Below are 23236 nucleotides of genomic sequence, written 5' to 3'. Positions count from 1 at the left end.
AATTCCTAATTTTTGTGACTGCGACAATTCTCCTGTAAAATAAGCAAAGTTCAAAGATCTGATAATGAACGTTTTAAGATATTGCCAAAAGAAACGAAAAAATTCAACGGTGAAGCCATCTTGCCCAGGGGATTTATTATTTTTCATACTTTTTAGCATTAAACAAACCTCACTTTCACTCAAAGGACCTTCTAATAATGTGGACAATTCTGGAGTTAACTTAGGAATATCTGGATAGTTTAATAATGTGTCTATATCTACCTCTTCAGTGTCTTTCGCCTTATATAGGTTTGAATAAAATTTAAAGATTTCGTTAGATATACCATCTTGTCCTAATAACATCTCCATTTTCTGTTGACAATTGCCGTATTTCTTTATTTACTTTATTCTGTTTTTCCAAGTTTAAAAAATATTTTGATGACCTTTCTCCCAGCTCCATCCATTTGATTCTAGATCTCATGATAATTCCATCATTTACCTTTAAGCGATAGGTTTCAAGTTGCTTCTTTTTGTCACTTAATTCTTTTAGTAATGCGGTCTTATCATTCGATGTCACTAGTCTTTGTTCCAGTACTTCGATATTTCTTTCCAGTTCCTTTTCCCGACTGATTTTTGTTTCTTAATGAACGAGCCATAGGATATAGATTCACCCCGCAATAGCATTATCAAAGTTTCAAAAAATAATTGGTCATTGATAGATAATTCACAATTTCCAACTATGTTATCGTTTTCATCAAACTCTACCTCATCTTTTGCATAAAATGTAATTGTCTCTTTTATAGTTTTTATAATTTTTGACACAAATTTTTCATCTTTTAATAGAGAATTATTAAATTTCCAAATTCCTGGACCCCGTTTAATTTTATTTAAAGACAAGCTAAGACGAACTAATGAGTGATCTGTTCGATAACCAGATAAAATATCAGATTTATGAACTAATGATAGTAATTCTGATGATATATAAAAAAAAGTCTAATCTACTTTGTTTAAAAGGGTTCGGCTGGCGCCACGTGTAATATTTTTTTCACAGGATATCTAATTCTCCATGGGTCGCATAGATCTAATTCGTCCTTCATATTTTTAACCTGCTGTTTCGCCCTAGGATTATTTACATGAACATAATTATGAGTATCAAGGGTCTGGTCCTGCACTAAAGTCCAGTCTCCACAAATAACAACATGTGGATTTTCGAACTCTGTTATGATACGTTGTAAATCAGTATAAAAATTGGATTATCAGTGTTCGGGCCATATAAAGACGCCAGTGTAATGTCGTACTCATATAATGTCAAATCTAAAACTACTAAGTTTCCACCATTGTCTATTCTACTTTGATTAACTTTGACCGGAATAGTATCCTTAAACAAAATTGCTACTCCTCTAGAGCTGGATGTATGATAAGAGAAAAAACACTTGCCTCCCCATTTGCGACATATTTCTGTTTCTATGTCAGGAGTGAAATGAGTGTCTTGAATACAACATACATCATATTGTTTAGATTTCAAATATAACAAAACATCTTCTCTTTTCTTATCATTTGCTAGGCCGTGACAATTCATTGAAATAAAAGTAATGTCACCCTGCATCAGACGAGAGTACCGAGACGAAAAAAGACGACGAACTACCTGTGGAAGATTTTTTCAATATAAATACCTACAACTAACACACATACAAAAACACAAACATCAAACACAAGCCACGAGTAACAGCATTGTGGCCAAAATAAATCCTCTCAAGACCCTTTGAAATACGAGAGCAACGATTTACATTAATTTACATAGCAGGGAGTGTAAGAGAAAGAGAGATAGAGATAGATGGTGCAACATCTTAAGTTCAAGAGTTCAAGCAAGTACATTTCTATAAAGGCTTATTGAAATTTACAAAGGAAGACACCTGTTGAAGGTATGCGCATGGTTTCTTATGAGATCTACAGTGTACATCTGAATACATTCTTTAGCGTTGCCAAATCCTGCATCCAGAACTAAACTAAAAGTACTATTCTCCACTGCCAATGAACTAAATGAGTGTAATGTTGCTGTCTTGCAAGTCAAAAATATGACTTTTAGAATCCTCAGATCCTTAGAATCCTTCCCAAAAACGAATACCTCAGTCTTTTTTTTTTAAACATAAGAAAATTAAAAGATAAACAACAATTCAGAGACTGGAAGTATAATGAAAATTTACTTCTGACAACTTTGATTCATAATCTTTCCCTTTTTAGGGGTACTACAATAAGTGCAAAAAATGAAAACGTATCAAAATCAGAACATCCTCTGAACATAAAATTTGCTCTACCTTCCTTCTTTTATGGAGTACTACAATAAGTTACAAAATGAAAACGTATCAAAATCAGAACATCCTCTGAACATAACATTTTCTCTACCTTCCTTCTTTTAGGAGTACTACAATAAGTTACAAAATGAAAACGTATCAAAATCAGAACATCCTCTGAACATAAAATTTTCTCTACCTTCTTTCTTTTAGGAGTACTACAATAAGTGAAAAAAAAATGAAAACGTATCAAAATCAGAGCATCCTCTGAACATAAAATTTTCTCTACCTTCCTTCTTAATAGGAGTACTACAATAAGTTACAAAATGAAAACGTATCAAAATCAGAGCATCCTCTAAACATAACATTTTCTCTACCTTCCTTCTTTTAGGAGTACTACAATAAGTTACAAAATGAAAACGTATCAAAATCAGAACATCCTCTGAACATAAAATTTTCTCTACCTTCTTTCTTTTAGGAGTACTACAATAAGTGAGAAAAAAAATGAAAACGTATCAAAATCAGAGCATCCTCTGAACATAAAATTTTCTCTACCTTCCTTCTTAATAGGAGTACTACAATAAGTTACAAAATGAAAACGTATCAAAATCAGAGCATCCTCTAAACATAACATTTTCTCTACCTTCCTTCTTTTAGGAGTACTACAATAAGTGAAAAAATGAAAACGTATCAAAATCAGAACATCCTCTGAACATAAAATTTTCTCTACCTTCTTTCTTTTAGGAGTACTACAATAAGTGAAAAAAAAATGAAAACGTATCAAAATCAGAGCATCCTCTGAACATAAAATTTTCTCTACCTTCCTTCTTAATAGGAGTACTACAATAAGTTACAAAATGAAAACGTATCAAAATCAGAGCATCCTCTAAACATAACATTTTCTCTACCTTCCTTCTTTTAGGAGTACTACAATAAGTGAAAAAATGAAAACGTATCAAAATCAGAGCATCTTCTGAAAATGACATTTTCTATGGATATAAGGAAATTTAAGTTCAAATCAAAAGAATGTTTATGTTCATTACACTCTAAATATCTTAGACAGACAGAATCTAAGTGCAAGGCATAATCTGCCTGATTTTCGAACTGTTTTACAGTTATATCCACATTCTCTCCTTTCATTATTTTACATACCAACATTCCCAACAAAATAGTGGGTAATTTACTATTGGACATAATACAAAATATCATGATGTACATCATGCATGACTTTTCTTCATTGCCCAAAGAACTGCTTGAATCTTAATCTTAACATTCTTCACATTTTATTTGTCACTTTGGAGTGATACAAACTGAATATTTGATTCCTACATAAAAAAAGAAAAGAAAATGTACCAAAGATAAATAAAAAAAATCCTCACCATCTGTTGATATCTTAGGTCTTTTAGTCCTTCAACTTCAAGCCGATGTAGATGTAGACTTTTTTCCTTGGTCTGTCTCATTATCACAATCGATTCAGATAACGGGAATCTTGGTTGATTTCTTTCTTTTCTTTATCTGTAATACTAGTATTAGTAGTCACACTTTTCAAGTTTTCAATCGTTGAAGATAAATCGCTTTGGTAGTATTGACGGTATCAATACTAACTTCAATATCAACAAAATATACAGGAAAATGAACTGGTGACCATGATGATGATGACATTTTTCAACTTCAATCTACTCAACTTCTCTTTTCCAAGCCGATGTCGAACCTTTCTCTCGCTTCTCGAGCACTACTTCGATTCCAACTAGATCTACGCGGATTCTCGTTGACTGATTTCCTTCTTTCCTTAATCTGTAGGCACATTTTTCCAGCTCGAAACGGCGTCGCTTCAAAAGTGGGGGTAGGTCGATACGGAGCCTGAATGGAAGTCGGTTCTGGGCATCACGATTTTCCCTCGCAGCCACCATTAAGTCGCGTTGTTTCTGTTGATACTGCCGTAGTACGAGATCACGGTCAAACATGGTACCGAATCGTACAATCAAGGGGTCGGGTCCTCGCTCCTCTCCCGGTGGGCCAGGGTATCTACGAGGCAGTCGATGGGCGTTTATCAACGACATATTTGTGACAACTTCTCCCGATAACCCCAAATTTCCAATCACATCTCGTACCTTTCTTTGCACATTCTCTCCTGCTTCCTTTGCTATTCCGTATATCAGTAGGTTCTGCTTTCTGTTGTGAATGTCCATCGCCAAGATGGCTTCTCTCAGCTCCTTTTCTGCCTTTAAGCGTTCGTTCTTTAATGCAGGTATGCTCTGTTCTAAATCATTTATTCTTGCGGATGAGTCGATAGTTGTCGCTTTTAGGTCTTCTAGTCCCTTGCGCAGTTCGGTAATGTCTTTTTTAATGGTTGCCACGTTGGCGGCCAGCCCATCAAATCGACTCACAATCGTGTTGGTCAGCTCGGCCATGTCTGCCTTGGTTGCCGCCTCACTTGCCTTGCTCGCCGCCTCACGTGTCTTGCTCGCCATGGTTGCTGATTTTTTCGTAGAATCTTGTTTTTTCCTGAGAAAATATGGATCTCTTTCTGAAGAAGTATGACTTTTGCTCTTTTTCATACTACTGCATAGATTTTCGGTATATACAAAACCATGGATCGAGAGGATTTAGATATTTTTCCGCCTAGCCTTCAAAACCGCCGCCTGAAGCCATCATATTCGTGACGTCACTCCTCATCATTTTCGTGACGTCACTCCTTTCGTGACGTCACTCCTTAGTGATTTAATTTGGTTTTTGAACATTTGGAGTGAAGTTGCCGTGCGAATATGAGTCGGTAGATTGTTGTAGATGCTTGGAGCGATGAAAGAAAAAGATCGTTTTTTAAATTCAGTCTTGGGTTTCGGGATAAATAAGGGATTTAAGGTAGAATGACGAGTAACATAGTAAACTGGACGTTTGCAAGCAAAAGGTTTTGAATAATAAGGGGCTAGATTATTGAGTATTTTGTAGACGAAAATGCAGTAGTGGTAGTTGATTCTATTTTCAACACTTTGCCATTGAAGAGTGCTTAAAAGGACGTCTTTTGGGGTTAGATAGTCTGCATTAAGGACTAATATTGCTGTTCTGCGTCCTCTGTAATTTGAGTAAATCTTTCTTTTTGCACTTGCCCCAAACAACTGCACAGTAATCTATATGTGGAAGAATGAGGGAGTAATAAAGATGTTTCAGTAGGCTTTGGTTCAAATAACTCTTAATCCTTCTAGTGCATGCAATAGCCAGATCAATCTTATTAGTCACATTCAATATGCACTATGAATATGACTGACAAAGAAAGCGGACAAAATATACAGTTCCTTAGGTAGACAAAGGAACATCCCTTCACTGCTATTTTGTAAAAATGTGTAGAACAGGTGTCACATGCATATTCACATATTCACATAATAGCAGTGAAGGGATGTTCCTTTTTCTACCTGAGAAACTGTATATTTTGTCCGCTTTCTTTGTCCGTCATATTCATAGTGATGTGTGGTGTCCAACTTAGACTTTAGTCAAGGGTTACGCCTAAATATTTGATCTCGGTAACATTCTCAAGATAGTCTCGTCCATGACAGATTTTCAAAATTTAGTTCTTAGTTTTATGTTTCGTTCCAAAGACCATCACTTTAGTTTTCCTTGCATTTATTTCCATATTATTTATTTCAAACCATTTACGCAGTAAACCATAATATTTTTGTAGTTTCTTCTGACTGCTTTTAAAATTGTTACCTTTACAAAACAGTGCCGTGTCATCAGCGTACAGAGCAATTTTGGTTTGTTTACTAAATTTCAAGTTACACATATCATTAAGAAATAAGCAAAAAATGAGTGGGCCCAAAATAGACCCTTGGGGCACACCAGAGTAAATCTGTAGAAAATTGCTTTGGAAACCTTGAAATGAGACGCATTGTTGCCTATTCGTTAGGTATGAAGAGAACCAGTCTAATTCAACAGAATTAATACCATAATATGGCATTTTAATAACAATATTTCGTGAGATATAACATTAAACGCCTTTTTGAGATCAAGGAATATTATCACCTGTTATCAAACCACAGTCAATATTGTTTAAGGCCCGGTCACACAGAAGGGACGCATGGGGGACGCACGGGGGACGCACGGCCAGCGCATTGGAAATTTGCAATTTGGGCCAGTGCGTTGTCGTTCGCTAGGCGTGCGTCATCATTCGTTACTCGTTCGTCGAGCGCGCTGGACCCACGCTATGCATTCGTCGTCATTCGCTGTGTGCGTCGGGATTTTTTGAGCATGCTCAAAAGTGTGCGCGAAGCTCGACGCATGAATGTACACGCCAAAGGCACGCCAGACATGCGTGGAGCGCGCTAGACGAGCGCCAGACATACGCAGAGCACACGCCCGGTATACGCACAGCGCGCTAGCTGCACGCTGTGCATTTTGTGTCAGCTCGCTAGCTTTTCCAAAATCGTGACAAAAGTTAGACACACGGCCTTTTCCGATTTCCAATGCGCGGGCCGTGCGTCGTCTATGTGTGACCACCTCTGTCGAGAACGCGGTGCATGCGTGGACCATTCGTCCAGCGCGCTAGCAACACGCTGTGCATTCGTGGAAGTTGTTATCATGTGCGCTCTGTGTACAGTCTGTATGCGCACTGTATGCACCCTGTATGCGCTCAGCGCGCTAGCAACACGCTTTGCATTTGGTGTCAGCTCGCTGTAGCTTCGACAAAAGTTGGGCGCACGACAACGCACTGGCCAAAATTGCAAATTTCCAATGCGCTGGCCGTGCGTTCCCCATGCGTCCCCTCTGTGTGACCGGGCCTTTAGCAAGTAATCGGTTATTTCAATTAGGGTGCGTTCAATCGAATTTCGAAGCTAGAATCACAAACATGAATCACAATTCAAAACGCCGTTACAAAAAGCAAGGTCACTGCGGTTTACGTTCAAGCGATTTTTCATCAACGCTGATTCTAGCTCATTGCTAGCCAAACCACTGCGCATCACACTGCGCAGTATGGCCCAGGAACTTCGGCGCGCGCTTTCTGGAATTGTTTACGGCCGACTGTCGACTGCTGTTTTGAGCATAGATCGCAATAATAAGACAAAGAATGAGAAGGTGATAGAAGGAAGAAACAAAGAATAACATAAGGAAAGACAGAAAGATAAAGTCGATAGAATGATTAAAACAAAGAATAACATAAGAGAAGGTGAAAGAAGGAAGAATCGAAGAATAACATAAGGAAAGACAGAAAGACAGAAAGAGAGAGTGATAGAATGCTTAAAACAAAGAATAACATAAAAGGTGATAGAAGGAAAAAACAAAGCATAACATAAGAATAGAAGGAAGAAACAAAGAATAACAAAAGAGAAGGTAATAGAAGGAAAAAACAAAGAATAACATAAAAATAGAAGGAAGAAACAAAGAATAACCTAAGGAAAGACAGAAAGAGAATGTGAAAAAAGGAAGGAACAAAGAATGACATAAGGAAGAACAGAAAGAGAAAGTGATAGAATGATTAAAACAAAGAATAACATAAGAGAAGGTGAAAGAAGGAAGAATCAAAGAATAACATAAGGAAAGATAGAAAGAGAAAGTAACAGAATGATTAAAACAAAGAATAACATAAGAGAAAGTGATAGAATTATAAAAACAAAGAATAACATAAAGAAAGACAGAAAGAGAAATTGATAGAATGCTTAAAACAAAGAATTACATAAGAAAAGGTGATAGAAGGAAAAAACAAAGAATAACATAAGTATAGAAGGAAGAAACAAAGAATAACATAAGGAAAGACAGAAAGAGCAAATGATAGAATGATAAAAACAAAGAATAACATAAGAAAAGGTGATAGAAGGAAAAAAACAAAGAATAACATAAGAATAGAAGGAAGAAACAAAGAATAACATAAGGAAAGGCAGAAAGAGCAAATGATAGAATGATAAAAACAAAGAATAACATAAGAAAAGGTGATAGAAGGAAAAAAACAAAGAATAACATAAGAATAGAAGGAAGAAACAAAGAATAACATCAGGAAAGACAGAAAGAGCAAATGATAGAATGATAAAAACAAAGAATAACATAAGAAAAGGTGATAGAAGGAAAAAAACAAAGAATAACATAAGAATAGAAGGAAGAAACAAAGAATAACATAAGGAAAAACAGAAAGAAAAAATGATAGAAGGAAAAACAAGGAATAACATAACGGAACAGGCCACGATGGTATAGTGAACGCAAATTGCATGCAAAGCGGGCGCGCGGTTTTTCCCAAACCGGAAGAGGCTTCGTCATACAATCATGATTGAGAACTCCGTCCGTTCAATCGAATTTTAGCGACCGTGATTCTTTTGAATCATGATACAAAACGCATCTTTTTCAGCGTTTCATGTTTGTGTTTTCAAACACGTTTATTTTTACGACCGACGAAAAAATCGCTTGAACGCATTGCGTTTTAAACTAAACGTCTTTAGAAACCGTGATTCTAGGGTGAAAAAGTGTCGATTAAACGCACCCTTATTAGACGAGTCGCAGTTGAATGCTTTGGGCGAAAACCCGATTGGCGCTGAGATAGCAGTTTGTATTCTTGGAGATACTCATAAAGCTGAGCATGGACTGCCTTTTCAAGTATCTTTGACAGACAGGACAATAAAGAAATTGGCCTATAATTGCCAATGTCACTTGATTCACTACTTTTTGGTACTGGAATAATCTTGGCTCTTTTGAAATCACTTGGGAAGCATCCTTTAAGTGAAAAGGTGTCGGTGGGGGGAAAACAGAATATTTCGTTTAGTATCCCTGGTACTTCGCCATTACTAATTACGCCATGCGTCATGGCAGTTTGATGCCTATTGCATACGTAGCGCCATTTGCTGACGTATGGCTGCGTCAATGACTTGCGCCGTCTTTGACGCACTACGTACTAGTGACGTCATATCATAAAGCGAATGCCTAATGAACTGTGCAAACGTTGCTTTGAGTTACTGGTGCATTAGTCATTGGCCTTCATGAAATAAAGATCAAAGGTTGTATCATGATTTGATTTAAGACAGTTTGAGAGATAATTACATTTATGGTAGTCTGAAATAATTATTATGTACCCTCCTCCATACCAAAATCATTTATATACAATTTAGGTAACTTAGTTATTGTATTCTCACTAATGCCTAGATTGCGAAGAGTACTTAATCTTTCAAAATATAATTTTTAAGCAAAACTGAAACAAAATTCATTTTAGAATATATCTAACGAAACGTTAAGTGTCGTGATTAACATGACTCGTAGAACTGAATCATGAAAGATGAATTACACGTACAATAATTATAATATATAATAACTTTGATTAACATTTCCTATTTGATTAATGACTTTATACAGGTATGGCGTTTGCCCTGTTGGCTTTCTTACATCCGGTGTACGGTCTGTATACAGCATTCTTTGCACCTCTAGCCTTCTTCTTCATGGGCTCATCCAGACATACGTCAGTAGGTAAGATAAATACTTCTCAGATGTGTCCATATAAAACCCCTCACCTTTATCTCTGAGACAAACACACTCACACACACACACACAGGCATTGTACATACGTGTAATTTATCCTTCATCCCCCATCCTCCTTCTCCCCCTCTCTATCTCTCTCTCTCTCTCTCTCTCCCTCACCCCTCCCTCTCTCTATCTCTCTCTCGCTCTGTCTATCTCTGTCTCTGTTCATCTGTCACTTTCTACCTATTTCCTTTTTCTCATCCCCTATCTGTCATGTCTTTATCGCCACCAGGGTATACTTGATAACACATGTACACACATTTACAAAACGAATAAATGTCATGGTCATATATATCGCACGAAGAAGAACTACAAACCTAAAACAGTCTTTTATTTGCCTAAAGTGTATGAATTTGTTTATCATCTCATCTCTAATAATTAATGATGTACAGATTTCATGATAACTATCGTGATTGATTCTCTCTGCCTCAATCATTATTTCTCTCATTATAATAATACATTTTCTAATACAGTGTATTACAAGTAGGCATATCGCTTTAAAAATATCGTCAACTTTCTAAATGTAAGAAAAAGGCCAATCTTTTATTCATCCAGGTACGTTTGGTGTCGTCAGTATTCTTTGTCGTGATGCCATTGAGAGGATACTAGCTGAAAGGTATCCACCCACTGATCTTCCATCAACAATCGAACCAATCACAACCATATCACCATCCTCCCCCTATCCCACCACTCCCACATCTATGATCAATGCTACTACGCCTGCGCCGTGTGGACCAATCTGTGACGAGAGAATTCAGCTTCATACCACACTGTGTCTTATGGTCGGTTTGATACAGGTGGGTACGCTGATGCGAAATTTAGCATGATGAATTAGCTCATATTCCGATATGATTCAAGTTAAGTCTAGACTAACGCTAATCCTAGGTTTAAATCACCACATTATACCACCACTATTATCAGAAACACAGGGTCAAGTTAGATCTGGCTATCTGAATAGGGGTCAGTGTCTTGATGAGCAAGCTAATATTATAAAGCAATCAGTACCAAGTAGCGTTTCAAAGAGTATTAGATATCGGTTGATCGGTTTAATCTCCCTTTGCATCTTTCATTTGACGAATCGTGGAATGGAAACAAATCTTTCTTATTTCGAAACATGTAAGCACAGCATTTCGGCCACATTATGCATCGATTTCACATTCCATTACAAGTTAAGTGATATGTTTAGTTAGATAATGATACTACTACTACTAATAATAATAATAGACGATGCACATTCTTCTGTAAAGACCATTGAATGTGGCGTGCCTCAAGTTTTTATTTTAGGTCCGTTACTTTTTATTGTTTATATTAATGATTTGTGCATGTCTTTAACAACCCTGTCCTTCATTTTGTTTGCTGACGACTCTAACATTTTCTTTTCTCATCATGACCCAGTAATTTTGATGAGAACAATTAACTCTCAATTACGAGAAGTTACTGGCTGGATCAAGGTAAAATTGCCATTGAATTTATAAAGACACAATTATATGCTCTTTAGTAATATTATTGATAACTTACCAGGAAATATTGTACTTACTGTCATACAAAAGGTATCTTCTACGAAGTTCCTAGGAATAATAGTAGATGATAAACTTTCATGGAAGCTGCGTGTTGATAATGTTTCTCTAGAAATATTGGTATTTTTGAACAAGATAAAATTGTTTATCCCATCTCGTATACTGCTTAATTTGTATTTGACTTTAGTACGTCTTTACTTTAAAGTATGGAATACTCAATAGAATTCTACTATTACAAAAGAAAGCAATGCGAATCAAATGTCACACCAATTTCCGCGCTAATACTCATGAACTCTTTCAAGCAAATAATGTTTTGAAGATACACGTCTTATTTTCCTATAACCGTGGTATATTTATCATGTACACACTACAGAAAAATGAATTGCCACAAGTTTTCTCAAATATGTTTAACAAAAATACTGAATTCCATAGTTATCCCCCGAGAAAAGCAAAATGTTATCACATACCAAAAACAAGAACGGTATTTTCCAGCAGAATTTTTCCTTTCACTGGCCCAAAATATTGGAATGCCCTTCCCGGCACATTAAAAGAAAAACCCTCATTTAGTGGTTTCATAAATGCCCTCAAGCACTTTTTGTTGTAAACATATCAAAATAAGTAGTTCCCCGTTTTCTATTGGCCATTTTTGAACATCGAAATCGGGGAAGATAAAAGGAAAGAAGAGTTGAATATTTGTATAAGTGGTGACTTAGTAACATTTAATGACTCTTTTCTCATTTTAGATATTCATGGCTATATGTCGTCTTGGTTTCGTCACCACGTACCTCGCTCAGCCACTCATTCGGGCATTCACCACGGGAGCAGCATGTCACGTGATCACGAGTCAGGTGGCGCCATTATTTGGTCTGGTTCTCCCTCGTTATGCTGGTCCCTTCAGTGTTATCTATGTAAGTTGAAAATTTTATAACGATATTTGTTTCTTATCTGCCCAGGGCAGCTACATCCATGGTAACCATGGTAAATTTTAAGGAATATAATCATTCTACACTGTCGCTCATATAGGTGGGATATTTTTGTTTTACCCCAATTTATAGAATTATTTTAAAAATGATTTAAAAATAATAGATTTAGATAAAAGTATACATTCTGAGATTTTATTAAATAATAATTTTTGCAAATGTGTGCTTTGCGTGACTATTCAAGCATGTGTATGCTTCTATGCTTATCAAATAGGGAACCTACGCCCTTAAGTCATAAATGACAGTAATGAGGATTAATGCCCCACAAAAGGGCACTAATATAGCACATCGACACGGTTTTCATCCTGGGGCCTCACAGTTACGAGGCCATTGGCTTAGTCACTGAACCATGACTGTACGCAGCGGGGGGTAGGGTAGGGGGCAGTTTCCATAAATTAAAAAAAAACAGAAAATGCAATAAATTTTCAATAATTTATTGCTTTTTACCCAGGTCCCCAACATAAAAAAAATCCTCTGGACGGCCATGTATTATGGCTCAAGGCATGGGCACACAGAGGATTTTTTTATGTTGGGAACCGGGGTAAAATGCAATAAATTATTAAAAATTTATTGCAATTTTCTGTTTTTTTTAATGGAAACTGCCCCCTACCCTAGCCCCCGCTGCGTACAGTCATGGTTCAGTGACAAAGCAATGGCCTCGTAACTGTGAGGCCCCAGGATGAAAACCGTGTCGATGTGCTTTATTAGTGCCCTTTTGTGGGGCATTAATCCTCATTACTGTCATTTATGACTTAAGGGCGTCGGTCCCCTAGTTGACAAGCATAGTAGCATACACATGATTTAGCAGTCACGCAAAACACACATTGTCAAATTATTATTCAATAAAATCTGAAAATGTATACTATTATCTAGATCTATTATTTTTAAATTATTTTTAAAATAATTCCATAAATTGGGGTAAAACAAAAATATTCCAACTATATGAACGACAGTGTATTTTATTGACTATGATTTTAATTATAGTTGTATCATTCATAAAGCTAAGCAATGCATACATGACATGCAAGTTGTTATCCTTTATGTGACAGACTTGGCGGGATATCTTTATCAACCTTCCTAAGACGAATGTGGCGACTCTTCCTTTCGGAGTGCTCACTTTTCTGATTCTAGCCCCCGGCAAGTACCTGTCTGAGAGGTATAAAAAGCAGCTGAAAATACCAATTCCCTGGGAGCTCTTCGTCGTAAGTTCATTCAGCTTTTATTAATGGTCCTCTAAAAGTTTTTTTTTTTGCTTATCCTTCTCTGAAAGGATGTATTCTAATGCATATGTTTCGCAACGGATTTTATATGTTCAGAATATTAGAGAGGACGTTCATCCCGTGCACCATTTATGGTTGCAACAATGATTCATTGATACGGAATGTCATAATTATTATGTGCGATTATTATATACCGTAATTATTTTAATTATTATAATTATTATTATTATCGTTATTATTATCTTTTTTGTTTGTTATTGTGATAAAAACTTATGATAGTTATATATTGATAACAAAAATACAATTTTTATTCCTGTGTTTTGCTTGAAATATATCAACCAAAGTTTTTCATCATTTCATCAATTCCTTTGTAAAACAACTATTTTGATATTTTGATATGTGTACAAATCAATAAAATAGAACTCCACAAAGAACATATTAACAGAGTTGCCCATTTTTGCCGTGATCTAGAATTCTATGACAATGTGAAACCTTCTCTTCTTAATCTTTGTTGTCACGGTGGTCTTTCCTTTTAAATATATTTTGGGTCATTGACGTTTATCACTATCAGTACATCCGCAGAATCACAACATTTATAAGCACCGCTATTCATAATACGAAATGAGGGTCACTATTCATAATATGAGTGCCTTCTCCCTTAGGGCACTGCTCAAAATATGTTATGGAATATGGATATCATATTAGTATAGGTCCTCTAAAGAGAAAAGACCCTCCTGAGTCATACATTTTTGAAAAACGAACATTTAGTCGTTTGTGTGTTGGACCAAATGGGAAAGTTGTCCGCGACTACATCGCAGAGACGTTACTTATTAGGCCAATTTGAAGAGTCCATACCTAAGGTGATTACAACTTTATAAAATTAATTTCTTTCTTATTTTTTGTCCGATTTCATTCAAACTTTCACCAGTCTGCCTTTCTGGTTTTCTGCTTTCCTTTAGATTAGTTTGCTATCAAGACCCACGTAAATAACGTACTTGTTTATTATACATAAAATTTATTCCTCTGCCATTGCCGATCCTGTCCTTAAAAGCAACCACAACTTTTATTTAATGATGATAATAATAATAATTCTATTTCATTTATTTTTGTTACATTCTCCTTTTGTTTAGGATTATTTGAAAGACTTTTCATTGTCATCACGCCATTCTTAATGAGCATATTTTTGTTGTGTATCTTTAGGTGATCATCACAATTCTCATATCCTACTTCGTAAATGTCGAGGACAAATATGGCGTTGAGATTATAGGAGATGTCCCTACGGGGTAAGCTAAGATAAGTTTTTATTAAATTTAGATACTGTTAATTATCTAATTAATTTTTATTCTTTCAGTTTATTTTATTGCCGTGAAAAGACAGTTATAAACAAGTCGGGACATCTCAGTAGACCGACAGCCTACGAGACTGATAATGTTGGTCTCGTGAGCCCTTAGAAAAGTCAAAAAGCCCGAGAGATTGTCGGTCTCGTGGGTTTTCAATCTCATGGGTCGTCTGTCTCGTGAAACACAAATAACTTTCCGACGGCACACTTGACCGACACGGTAGTCATAATTGTAGTCAAAAGTTACTTTTGAAAAACGCAACCTTTACTTTTTTCTCTTCACATTTTAGATTCCCCATGCCTACAATCCCATCTCTGCCATCGGGAGTGAGAGTCAGTGATCTAATAGGAGATGCCATCGCAATAGCAATCGTGGGATTCGCAGTGTCCGTCTCACTCGCCAAAATATTCGCTAGCAAGAATGATTACGAAATTGATACGAATCAAGTAGGTTTAATTTGATAATAATTTGACCTACTATACTTGTAATTGTTCTTCTCAAGATGTACTCTTCTCATTTATCCGTTTTAAGGCCAAGGCATTTTTATGCCTCCGCCACCGAAGGTGGTGCCGGAGGCATCATGTTTTCGGGTTGTCCGTCCGTACGTCCGTCCGTACGTCCGTCCCGTTTGACCGTTATCACAATATCTCAAGAACCATTTAAGATTTAAACTTAAGACTCGGGAATAGTATTTATCACCATAGGAAGACGATCTGATTAGATTTTGGAGTACGTAGGTCAAAGGTCACAGGTCACAGAGGTCAACTTATGAAATTCCTTGTATTGAGTTTGTTAGCGCGATATCTCAAGAACCATTTGAGATTTAAACTTCAAACTTAAGGATAGTATGTATCACCATAGGAAGACGATCTGATTAGATTTTGGAGCACGTATGTCAAAGGTCAAGGGTCACAGAGGTCAACTTATGAAATTCCATACATTGAGATTGTTATCATGATATCTCAAGAACCACTGGAGATTTAAACTTCAAACTTAGTGATAGTGTGTATCACTATAGGAAAACAATCTGATTACATTTTGGAGCACGTAGGTCAAAGGTCAAGGGTCATAGAGGTCAACTTATGAAATTCCATACATTGAGATTGTTATCATGATATCTCAAGAACCACTGGAGATGTAAAAACTTCAAACTTAAGGATAGTATGTATCACCATAGGAAGACGATCTGATTAGATTTTGGAGCACGTAGGTCAAAGGTCAAGGGTCACAGAGGTCAACTTATGAAATTCCATACATTGAGATTGTTATTATAATATCTCAAGAACCACTGGAGATTTAAACTTCAAACTTAATGATAGTGTGTATCACCATAGGAAGACAATCTGATTAGATTTTGGAGCACGTAGGTCAAAGGTCAAGGGTCACAGAGGTCAACTTATGAAATTCCATACATTGAGATCGTTATCGCGATATCTCAAGAACCACTGGAGAATTTTCACTTCAAACTTAATGATAGTATGTATCACCATATCATAATATCTCAAGAACCACTGGAGATTTAAACTTCAAACTTAATGATAGTGTGTATCACCATAGGAAGACAATCTGATTAGATTTTGGAGCACGTAGGTCAAAGGTCAAGGGTCACAGAGGTCAACTTATGAAATTCCATACATTGAGATTGTTATCATGATATCTCAAGAACCACTGGAGATTTAAACTCTAAACTTGTTTAAATTGCTCTATGGCGGAGGCATCATTTTCGACTGCGCGCAGTCAAAATTCCATCTAGTTTAATAGAAGTTTTGGGACCAACCACTTATGTTTAGCATACGTGCATATACTCACGTATGGCGCCGTCGGTCTCCTCGGTCATGTGATCAACCGTTCAATAGCCAATCAGAATATATTGTAGCTTATAATAAATTAATTATTTGTATGCTTATGGTTAAATTTACTCTGAATATGCACATCAATCATTTCACTCTCCTTTTGTTATTACACAATTTACTTTATAAGATTGTAAAAGAAAAGTTAGAGAATAAAAGCCGTAATTCTCAGTTCTCTTTTCCCATTTTATCTATTTGAAGGAACTTCTTGGTTACGGTGCGTCGAATGCCACGTCGTCCTTCTTTCTGTGCTTCGTGTCCGCCTCAGGTCTGGGGAGGGTAGCTCTCATAGATGACACTGGAGGAAAAACACAGGTGAATACGACTAATGTCATTGATTTAATCAGTCTGGTTTATTCCCAAACTGTACTAAAAATTAATTCTTTTATGACTAGGTATGCAGCAATTTTCAACAGAAAATATAAATCAATTGATAATTCATTTAATTAAGTCTGTTTATTTTTTAATTGAACAGAGTTATAGCATTATAATAAAGAGTGGCAGATCCAGGATTTTCCGGTAGAGGGGGGGGGGGGGGGGAGGGGCCTAAAATTTGAAAATCGCGCAGACCAAAATTCGCTCAGTGGGGGGGGGGGGCTGTGTGATCACTTACTAAAACAAATTATTTTGAATTTTTGATTTTTTTTTTTTAAAGGCAAGGGCCCCCTCCCCCCTCCCCCCCCCCCCCCCCCCCCCCCCCCCCCCCCCCCCCCCTCCCCGTGGATCCACCTGATAATAAATGCCTTGAATCATTCACATCGACATCGAATATTCTTGACACTATAAACAGTGATGTTTTCGCCTTCTTTATCGCCAGGTTTCCATGTTGGTTTCATCTATTATCGTCATGTTTGTTCTTCTCTTCATCGGACCCCTCTTTGAACCGTTACCAACGGTAAGTTCTCTCAGTCACCTTACCTGCTCTAACACATTTGCATGGGTAAAGGATCATAATCTACAGTATGGTCGTATTAGAAAATGATTGTTAATGCACGTGCATTTTATTTATAAGGCCTTAAAAAAAGGATGTTTTATTGCCCTTTGGGTGCCAGAACCCCCCCCCCCCCCTTCAAAACAGTGACTGTCGCCCGAAAAACTAAAAACGGAGAACGTCGCCCATATCTCGCTGGTTTCTAGCTGACGCAGTGCATGGTATATACAGGTACACAAGGCCGGGGTCTACTTGTTTACGCTAGCAGGATTTTGAAACTAGGGCAGAAGACGAGTGAGAATTGGGGAATAATTTGACAATTGTATGCATATATATATATATATATATACCATTTAAACAAACAAAGTACATTCTTTTTTATTCATTAAACATATTTTTTCTAAAAAGTTGTTTTGATTTTTTATTTTATTAAAAAGCCGACCGTAGATTTTAAGATTTTGGGGTCGGTCGCAAAGGGCAAGACAACATTTTTTTTAAACACCTAAGGGATGGTAAATAAAATTGTATTGTGTTATATTTTATTGAGACATACCTGTACTCACAATTATTTCTGCAATTATTTATTTCAATATTCATTTTGTGTTTAAAACAATAGTCTGTACTGGCTGCGATCATCATTTACGTATTACGAAGAATCGCTTTCCAGATCACAGAGATTAGAGGATTATTCAAAACATCCAAAGTGGACTGTGTAAGTGAAACTCTTTTCTCTTTCATCGTATCTTACTCTGGATGAACTATTACAATCACTCCCCAAGTCATAGTACTATACGGTAAAAATGTACTCTTCAGTTATAAGGATAGATATTTTAGACAACTCAGGCGTTCCCTTCTTCGTTTAGTCTGAGCTTACAAGTTTAACAAAATCTACTTTAAATTCCATGATCTCTCCATGGCAACTTTGGTTTTAGTAGATCAGACCGCGTTGCCAGTAAAAATGCATTAAGTAAAGCCCTGAGGATTGGCATACGAAATAGAAGTATATCTCTACGCTAACAAATTTTCCTCAGCAATGTAAATCAAACATAACACGTTATATTTCTTCGAAATACAATCCTTTCAATAAAACCCCAAAATATCTTTAAAAAGTATTATTGTGTTTTTGATGGGGCTATGATATCCATTGTAAAAAAATCTCACGCTGCATATACCCTAATAATTATACTGTAGGCCTATTTTAATCCTAGTCGATCTTTGTTGTGACGTTCTTGTCGGTGTTCATTCTCGGTGTGGATCTTGGTCTCGGGGTCGGGGTCGTCTACGGTCTCTTCACCGTGATCGTAAGGACTCAGCTTCCAAACTATAGCGTGCAAGGGCATCTGGTCGACACCGAGCTCTATCGCGATGTCAAAACTTACAAATCGGTGAGAGAATCAACACATCTTGCGTGATTAGGGACGCTATAAATAATGATTTATATTGAAAATTTATTTTGTGAATTTCAATAATAATTGGCCGAAAAACTACCTGATGTGTATTACTCCAATTAATTTTTCGTACATCCGTTCAACTACCCAATACCTTGAATTTGAATATTTCAATTTCATAACTAATCTTTACGAATGCGGTACATTATATTATCTTGATATTGTTGAAAAATTTATTTAAAGTATGTAGCCTGACAATTCCGATAAAAGCAAAATAAATGCAATCACCTTTGAAAGCCCACATTTGGCTTTATTTTGTATGTATATCCTATAAAAGACAATATATTTAATCTGTAACATTCATTTTTCAAATTAGGTAAAAGTCAAACCAGGGATGGTGATTTTTAAGATGCAAACATCGCTGTATTATGCCAACGCCCAGCAGTTCAGACAGCGGGTCTTACGGGCCACTGGAATCAACCCTGTAATACGTTTGGCTGCAATCCGTAAGGCACAGGCTGATATGGAAAAGAACATGGATGAGAAAATGGTACGTCATCTTCATTCTCTTATGAGAAAATACGGCATGGAAAATAAGCTTTTGAGACAATTTTCTGTGCAAACTATTCCTCATGCATCAAAGCATAATATTATTATTAGCAAAGGAGAATGTTTAATATAATTTGATTTTACCACTCACGTGAACACATTCTTTTCAAAGGGGTACAGTGATCAAGGGAAACTCTCTCTCTCTCTCTCTCTCTCTCTCTCTCTCTCTCTCCCCCCCTCTCTCTCTCTCCCTCTCTCTCTCTTCCTTCCCCCCTCTCTCTCTCTCTCTCCCTTCCCCTCTCTCTCTATCTTACTCTCCCTCCCTCATTCGTAAACTAGTTGCTTGCAACTAATTCTTTTCTTGTATAATTATATTCTAATTAATGTCGTCACAGGTCATGTAATGTTTCCGCTGAGTGGCTATATAAAATGGGTTTATCTGCTATAGTTTGTCTAAATGACATCATCATAATTGTTGTTAACAGGAATCTAGTATGGCGACGGAAGAGATGGATCTTTCTAAGGATGAACTCCACTCCATCCTCATTGACTGCAGTCACTTTGGTTTCATCGATATCACTGGCGTCAATACTTTACTTGCTCTCGTCAGGGACTACGGCAGGATTGGCGTAGCAACGGTCTTCTGCTCATGCGCAGGTCAATACTGGGAGATAAATTTATGATTTTACTTCTTTTATATTATCATAAGATTATCTTTCGTTTCTCTGGTGGATTCTAATGAATATTTTCGATAATGAGTTTTGCTATTACCAGTAACGTGTCCCTTAAGATTAAACAATTAATGAAAACCATTGGAAGCGATTCTGTAACCACAGTATAGTGACTACACGACAATTTTTCATCAACGAAGACTTGGGTAAAGTCAATAGACTAGAAATTGTAAATAACCTCCATACGACCTACATGGAATCGTCCATTTGATTAAAAGTGTTTGGATGATGATAATAATCAGATTTCACACAAAAAATCAAGAAATATTCCCAATGATACATAAATACATAGCTATTAAAAGACATCATTTAAAGAAATATAGATTCAATATTTTGCAGCTGGTCCGAACAGTTTAGTGAACAATAAAATATGTAAACAAATATTGAAACACCAATAATCTTTCTTCCATTTTATTGTAGATTCTGTGATGCAATCTATCAAGGTGATTGGTGCTCTTAATGATGAGTGTGATATCTTCTACCCATCCATTCATGACGCCGTCCTGTCATTACCAAGGAAACAAGTATGTATTCACTTTGATCGTCCTCACATGTGAAAATACGTGATTTAAACCAACTGGTATTTAGTTTTGAATGAGGTCGAATATATGCAAAACGAATTCTGTATAATAATTATGCCAAAAGCGAGGGCACAGAAGAATAGAGTATATTCATCGAAATGATTTGTTGTAAAATCACTGCTGATTGATAGTCGATTAAAATAGATTATATCATCGGGGTGCTTAAAGCCTGATATTCACGTTTGGCTAGTTACGGCTGTTCCTTTGAAATACTTCAATTAATAAGATCAATATCCGGACATCATCATTCGGCACCTTTCACTAAGAAAACAGTCATTCCGACATTAATGAAAAGAAACACTTTTACGTAGTGAAGTTATTACCGACAATTTTCTCGTGTTTTGTTTTTACTTTTCGAGTATTTGGACTTTCTTTATTTTAGGCTCTCAAAGAAGATGAAAATACCACCAACAACAAGGACTACAAAAATTCAAGAACCGAGGCAACAAGACTTTAAACTCACAAACTTGCTGAATACAGAAATCATAGTGACCACTTAACAATTATCTTATATGGACACAATAAAGAAATGAAATGAAATGAAATGAAATGAAAAGAAATAAAGTATGTTGGCCTACTTATCACTTCCGCTGCCTTCTTTGATGAAAGAGAGATATATTCAATTCAATTCAATTCATCTTTATTCAACGATATAAAAGAAAATAGTACAATGCAATAAAACATATTGACATAATCATATACATGTGTAAAATTAACATATCGTTAGGGGCAACCAAAAAAGATCAGGATCTTGTGAGCAGTCTCTTAAATAGCAAAATGTGTAAAAGGCCTTAATCAAATAGTATGTTTAAATTAAAAAAGTGTATTGATTTAATTTTGGTCAAATCCAATTTACTTGTCTATTTAGTGGTCCATGTGTTATTAAGTATTGTGGCATGGTGAACTTAAATTGATGTAAAAAAAGCTTTCGTAATGATGTTGATCGCAAAATACAACAATTTTCAAATCAGGAAATTTTCGTGAGAAATGGAGATAGTAGTCAATCTACCTACTTTCATGTTTTCCTTCTTCATTCGCTTTCAAACGACATGGAAATAATATATTCAAGACTTCGTATATTCCAATCATTTTCTCCCATTACTTTTAAAGGTGTGTTTACAATGATGTCTTAGCAACCATTGCTAGTTTTGTTTATAGTACAAATAACTATATCAAAATAATGTACATGGATAAAGAATGTAAAAGTCATTTAAGAATGTCAATTGAAGCTGATTTATCATGATTTTATCAGGTTGGTAATTATGTCAAATATGTATCTCAATAGGCGTTATACGAGTGTGGCCCTAATTATAAGTAATATTAACATAGCCGGAAAAATGGAAATATTTACTGTGCAATATATATTTGCTTTTTTAAATGCCCAAACCGCTGTAATAAAACAAGAAAAGGTTTTTAAATTGTTTGGATGCAATTAATCGTAAATTATCGATAAATGTGTATTATGAAAGTGTTTATGTTTAACTTATCGTAATTATATCACCTAATGTACTTGTAAATAGTAATTGCTATTCGACAACATTTGATTCCACTTATCATGTATTAAGTGCTGGAACACTGTCATATTTTATTTTTACAATTTTACAATTTCAAACAAACAGACTTATCTTGAGTGTGTGTGTGTGGGGGGGGGGGTTGTGCGTGTTATTTTTAATAATCAGAATATATGTATAAATGGAAAAAGTATATTTGATAGATACTTGTTTGAAAGAGGGATTGTTCAACTGAATCATTTGGTTGAGAAAGGTCATGTTAAGTCTGTTAAATATTTTATGAACCTCGGTATGAAAGGTAAAAATTTGCTTATGATTATTGATATTTATGATGCGATACCCAGGTTATGGAAGGATGATTCAGGGTTAATAGAATTCCTCGAGGTTGATTTGATAAGCTTTAATACTTATTTCCATATTTGTAGTAAAAAAATACAGTTTGTGGATGTGGGTTCAAGAACAATCTATGATTATTTTATCAAAGCACTGCAACAAACGTATGATTTGCAGGTAAGGGATGGGCAAAATGATTATGATTTTATAGATAAAGAATTAAAAGAAATATTTGTTAGACCAAGAATTACTATACTCATTAGAAAACAACGTGAATTTCAATTTAAATTATTACATGGAGCCATATACACTAAATGAGCATCTTCATAGATTTGGTTTTGTTGGTGATAATTTATGTTCGTTTTGTAAGCAGGAAATAGAAACATACAAACATTTATTTTTATCTTGTGGGAGCGTTCAAAGGATATGAAAGGCTTTAATACTACTTTTTGAGTTAGATGAAATTAAAGATTTAGAATGGCGAGATATATATTTGTTGGGTTGGTAGGTAGTTCATATAGAATAAAAATGTGTAATACCATCATTT

General features: G+C 35.8%; 1 protein-coding gene across 1 annotated transcript in view; it reads left to right on the top strand.

Moving 5' to 3' along the window:
- LOC115919048 (sulfate transporter-like) overlaps positions 1–21345 on the top strand; it is a 28967-nt gene extending 7622 nt beyond the window's left edge. Inside the window, exons 4-17 of the mRNA XM_030998005.1 lie at positions 9594–9704; positions 10314–10555; positions 12019–12183; positions 13305–13457; positions 14676–14758; positions 15105–15261; positions 16867–16980; positions 17483–17560; positions 18213–18308; positions 18805–18981; positions 19361–19534; positions 20019–20190; positions 20685–20788; positions 21228–21345. Coding sequence (XP_030853865.1) covers positions 9594–9704; positions 10314–10555; positions 12019–12183; positions 13305–13457; positions 14676–14758; positions 15105–15261; positions 16867–16980; positions 17483–17560; positions 18213–18308; positions 18805–18981; positions 19361–19534; positions 20019–20190; positions 20685–20788; positions 21228–21302 — 1901 coding nt within the window. The 3' untranslated portion in view covers positions 21303–21345. The remainder of the gene's footprint in view (positions 1–9593; positions 9705–10313; positions 10556–12018; positions 12184–13304; positions 13458–14675; positions 14759–15104; positions 15262–16866; positions 16981–17482; positions 17561–18212; positions 18309–18804; positions 18982–19360; positions 19535–20018; positions 20191–20684; positions 20789–21227) is intronic.
- The last annotated feature ends 1891 nt before the right edge of the window (positions 21346–23236 follow it).

The sequence above is a fragment of the Strongylocentrotus purpuratus genome, unplaced genomic scaffold, assembly GCF_000002235.5.
Source record: "Strongylocentrotus purpuratus isolate Spur 01 unplaced genomic scaffold, Spur_5.0 spur5_contig_858, whole genome shotgun sequence".
NCBI lineage: Eukaryota > Metazoa > Echinodermata > Echinoidea > Camarodonta > Strongylocentrotidae > Strongylocentrotus > Strongylocentrotus purpuratus.
The sequence above is the reverse complement of the archived record's forward strand: the minus strand, read 5'-3'. Positions and strand labels throughout refer to the sequence as shown.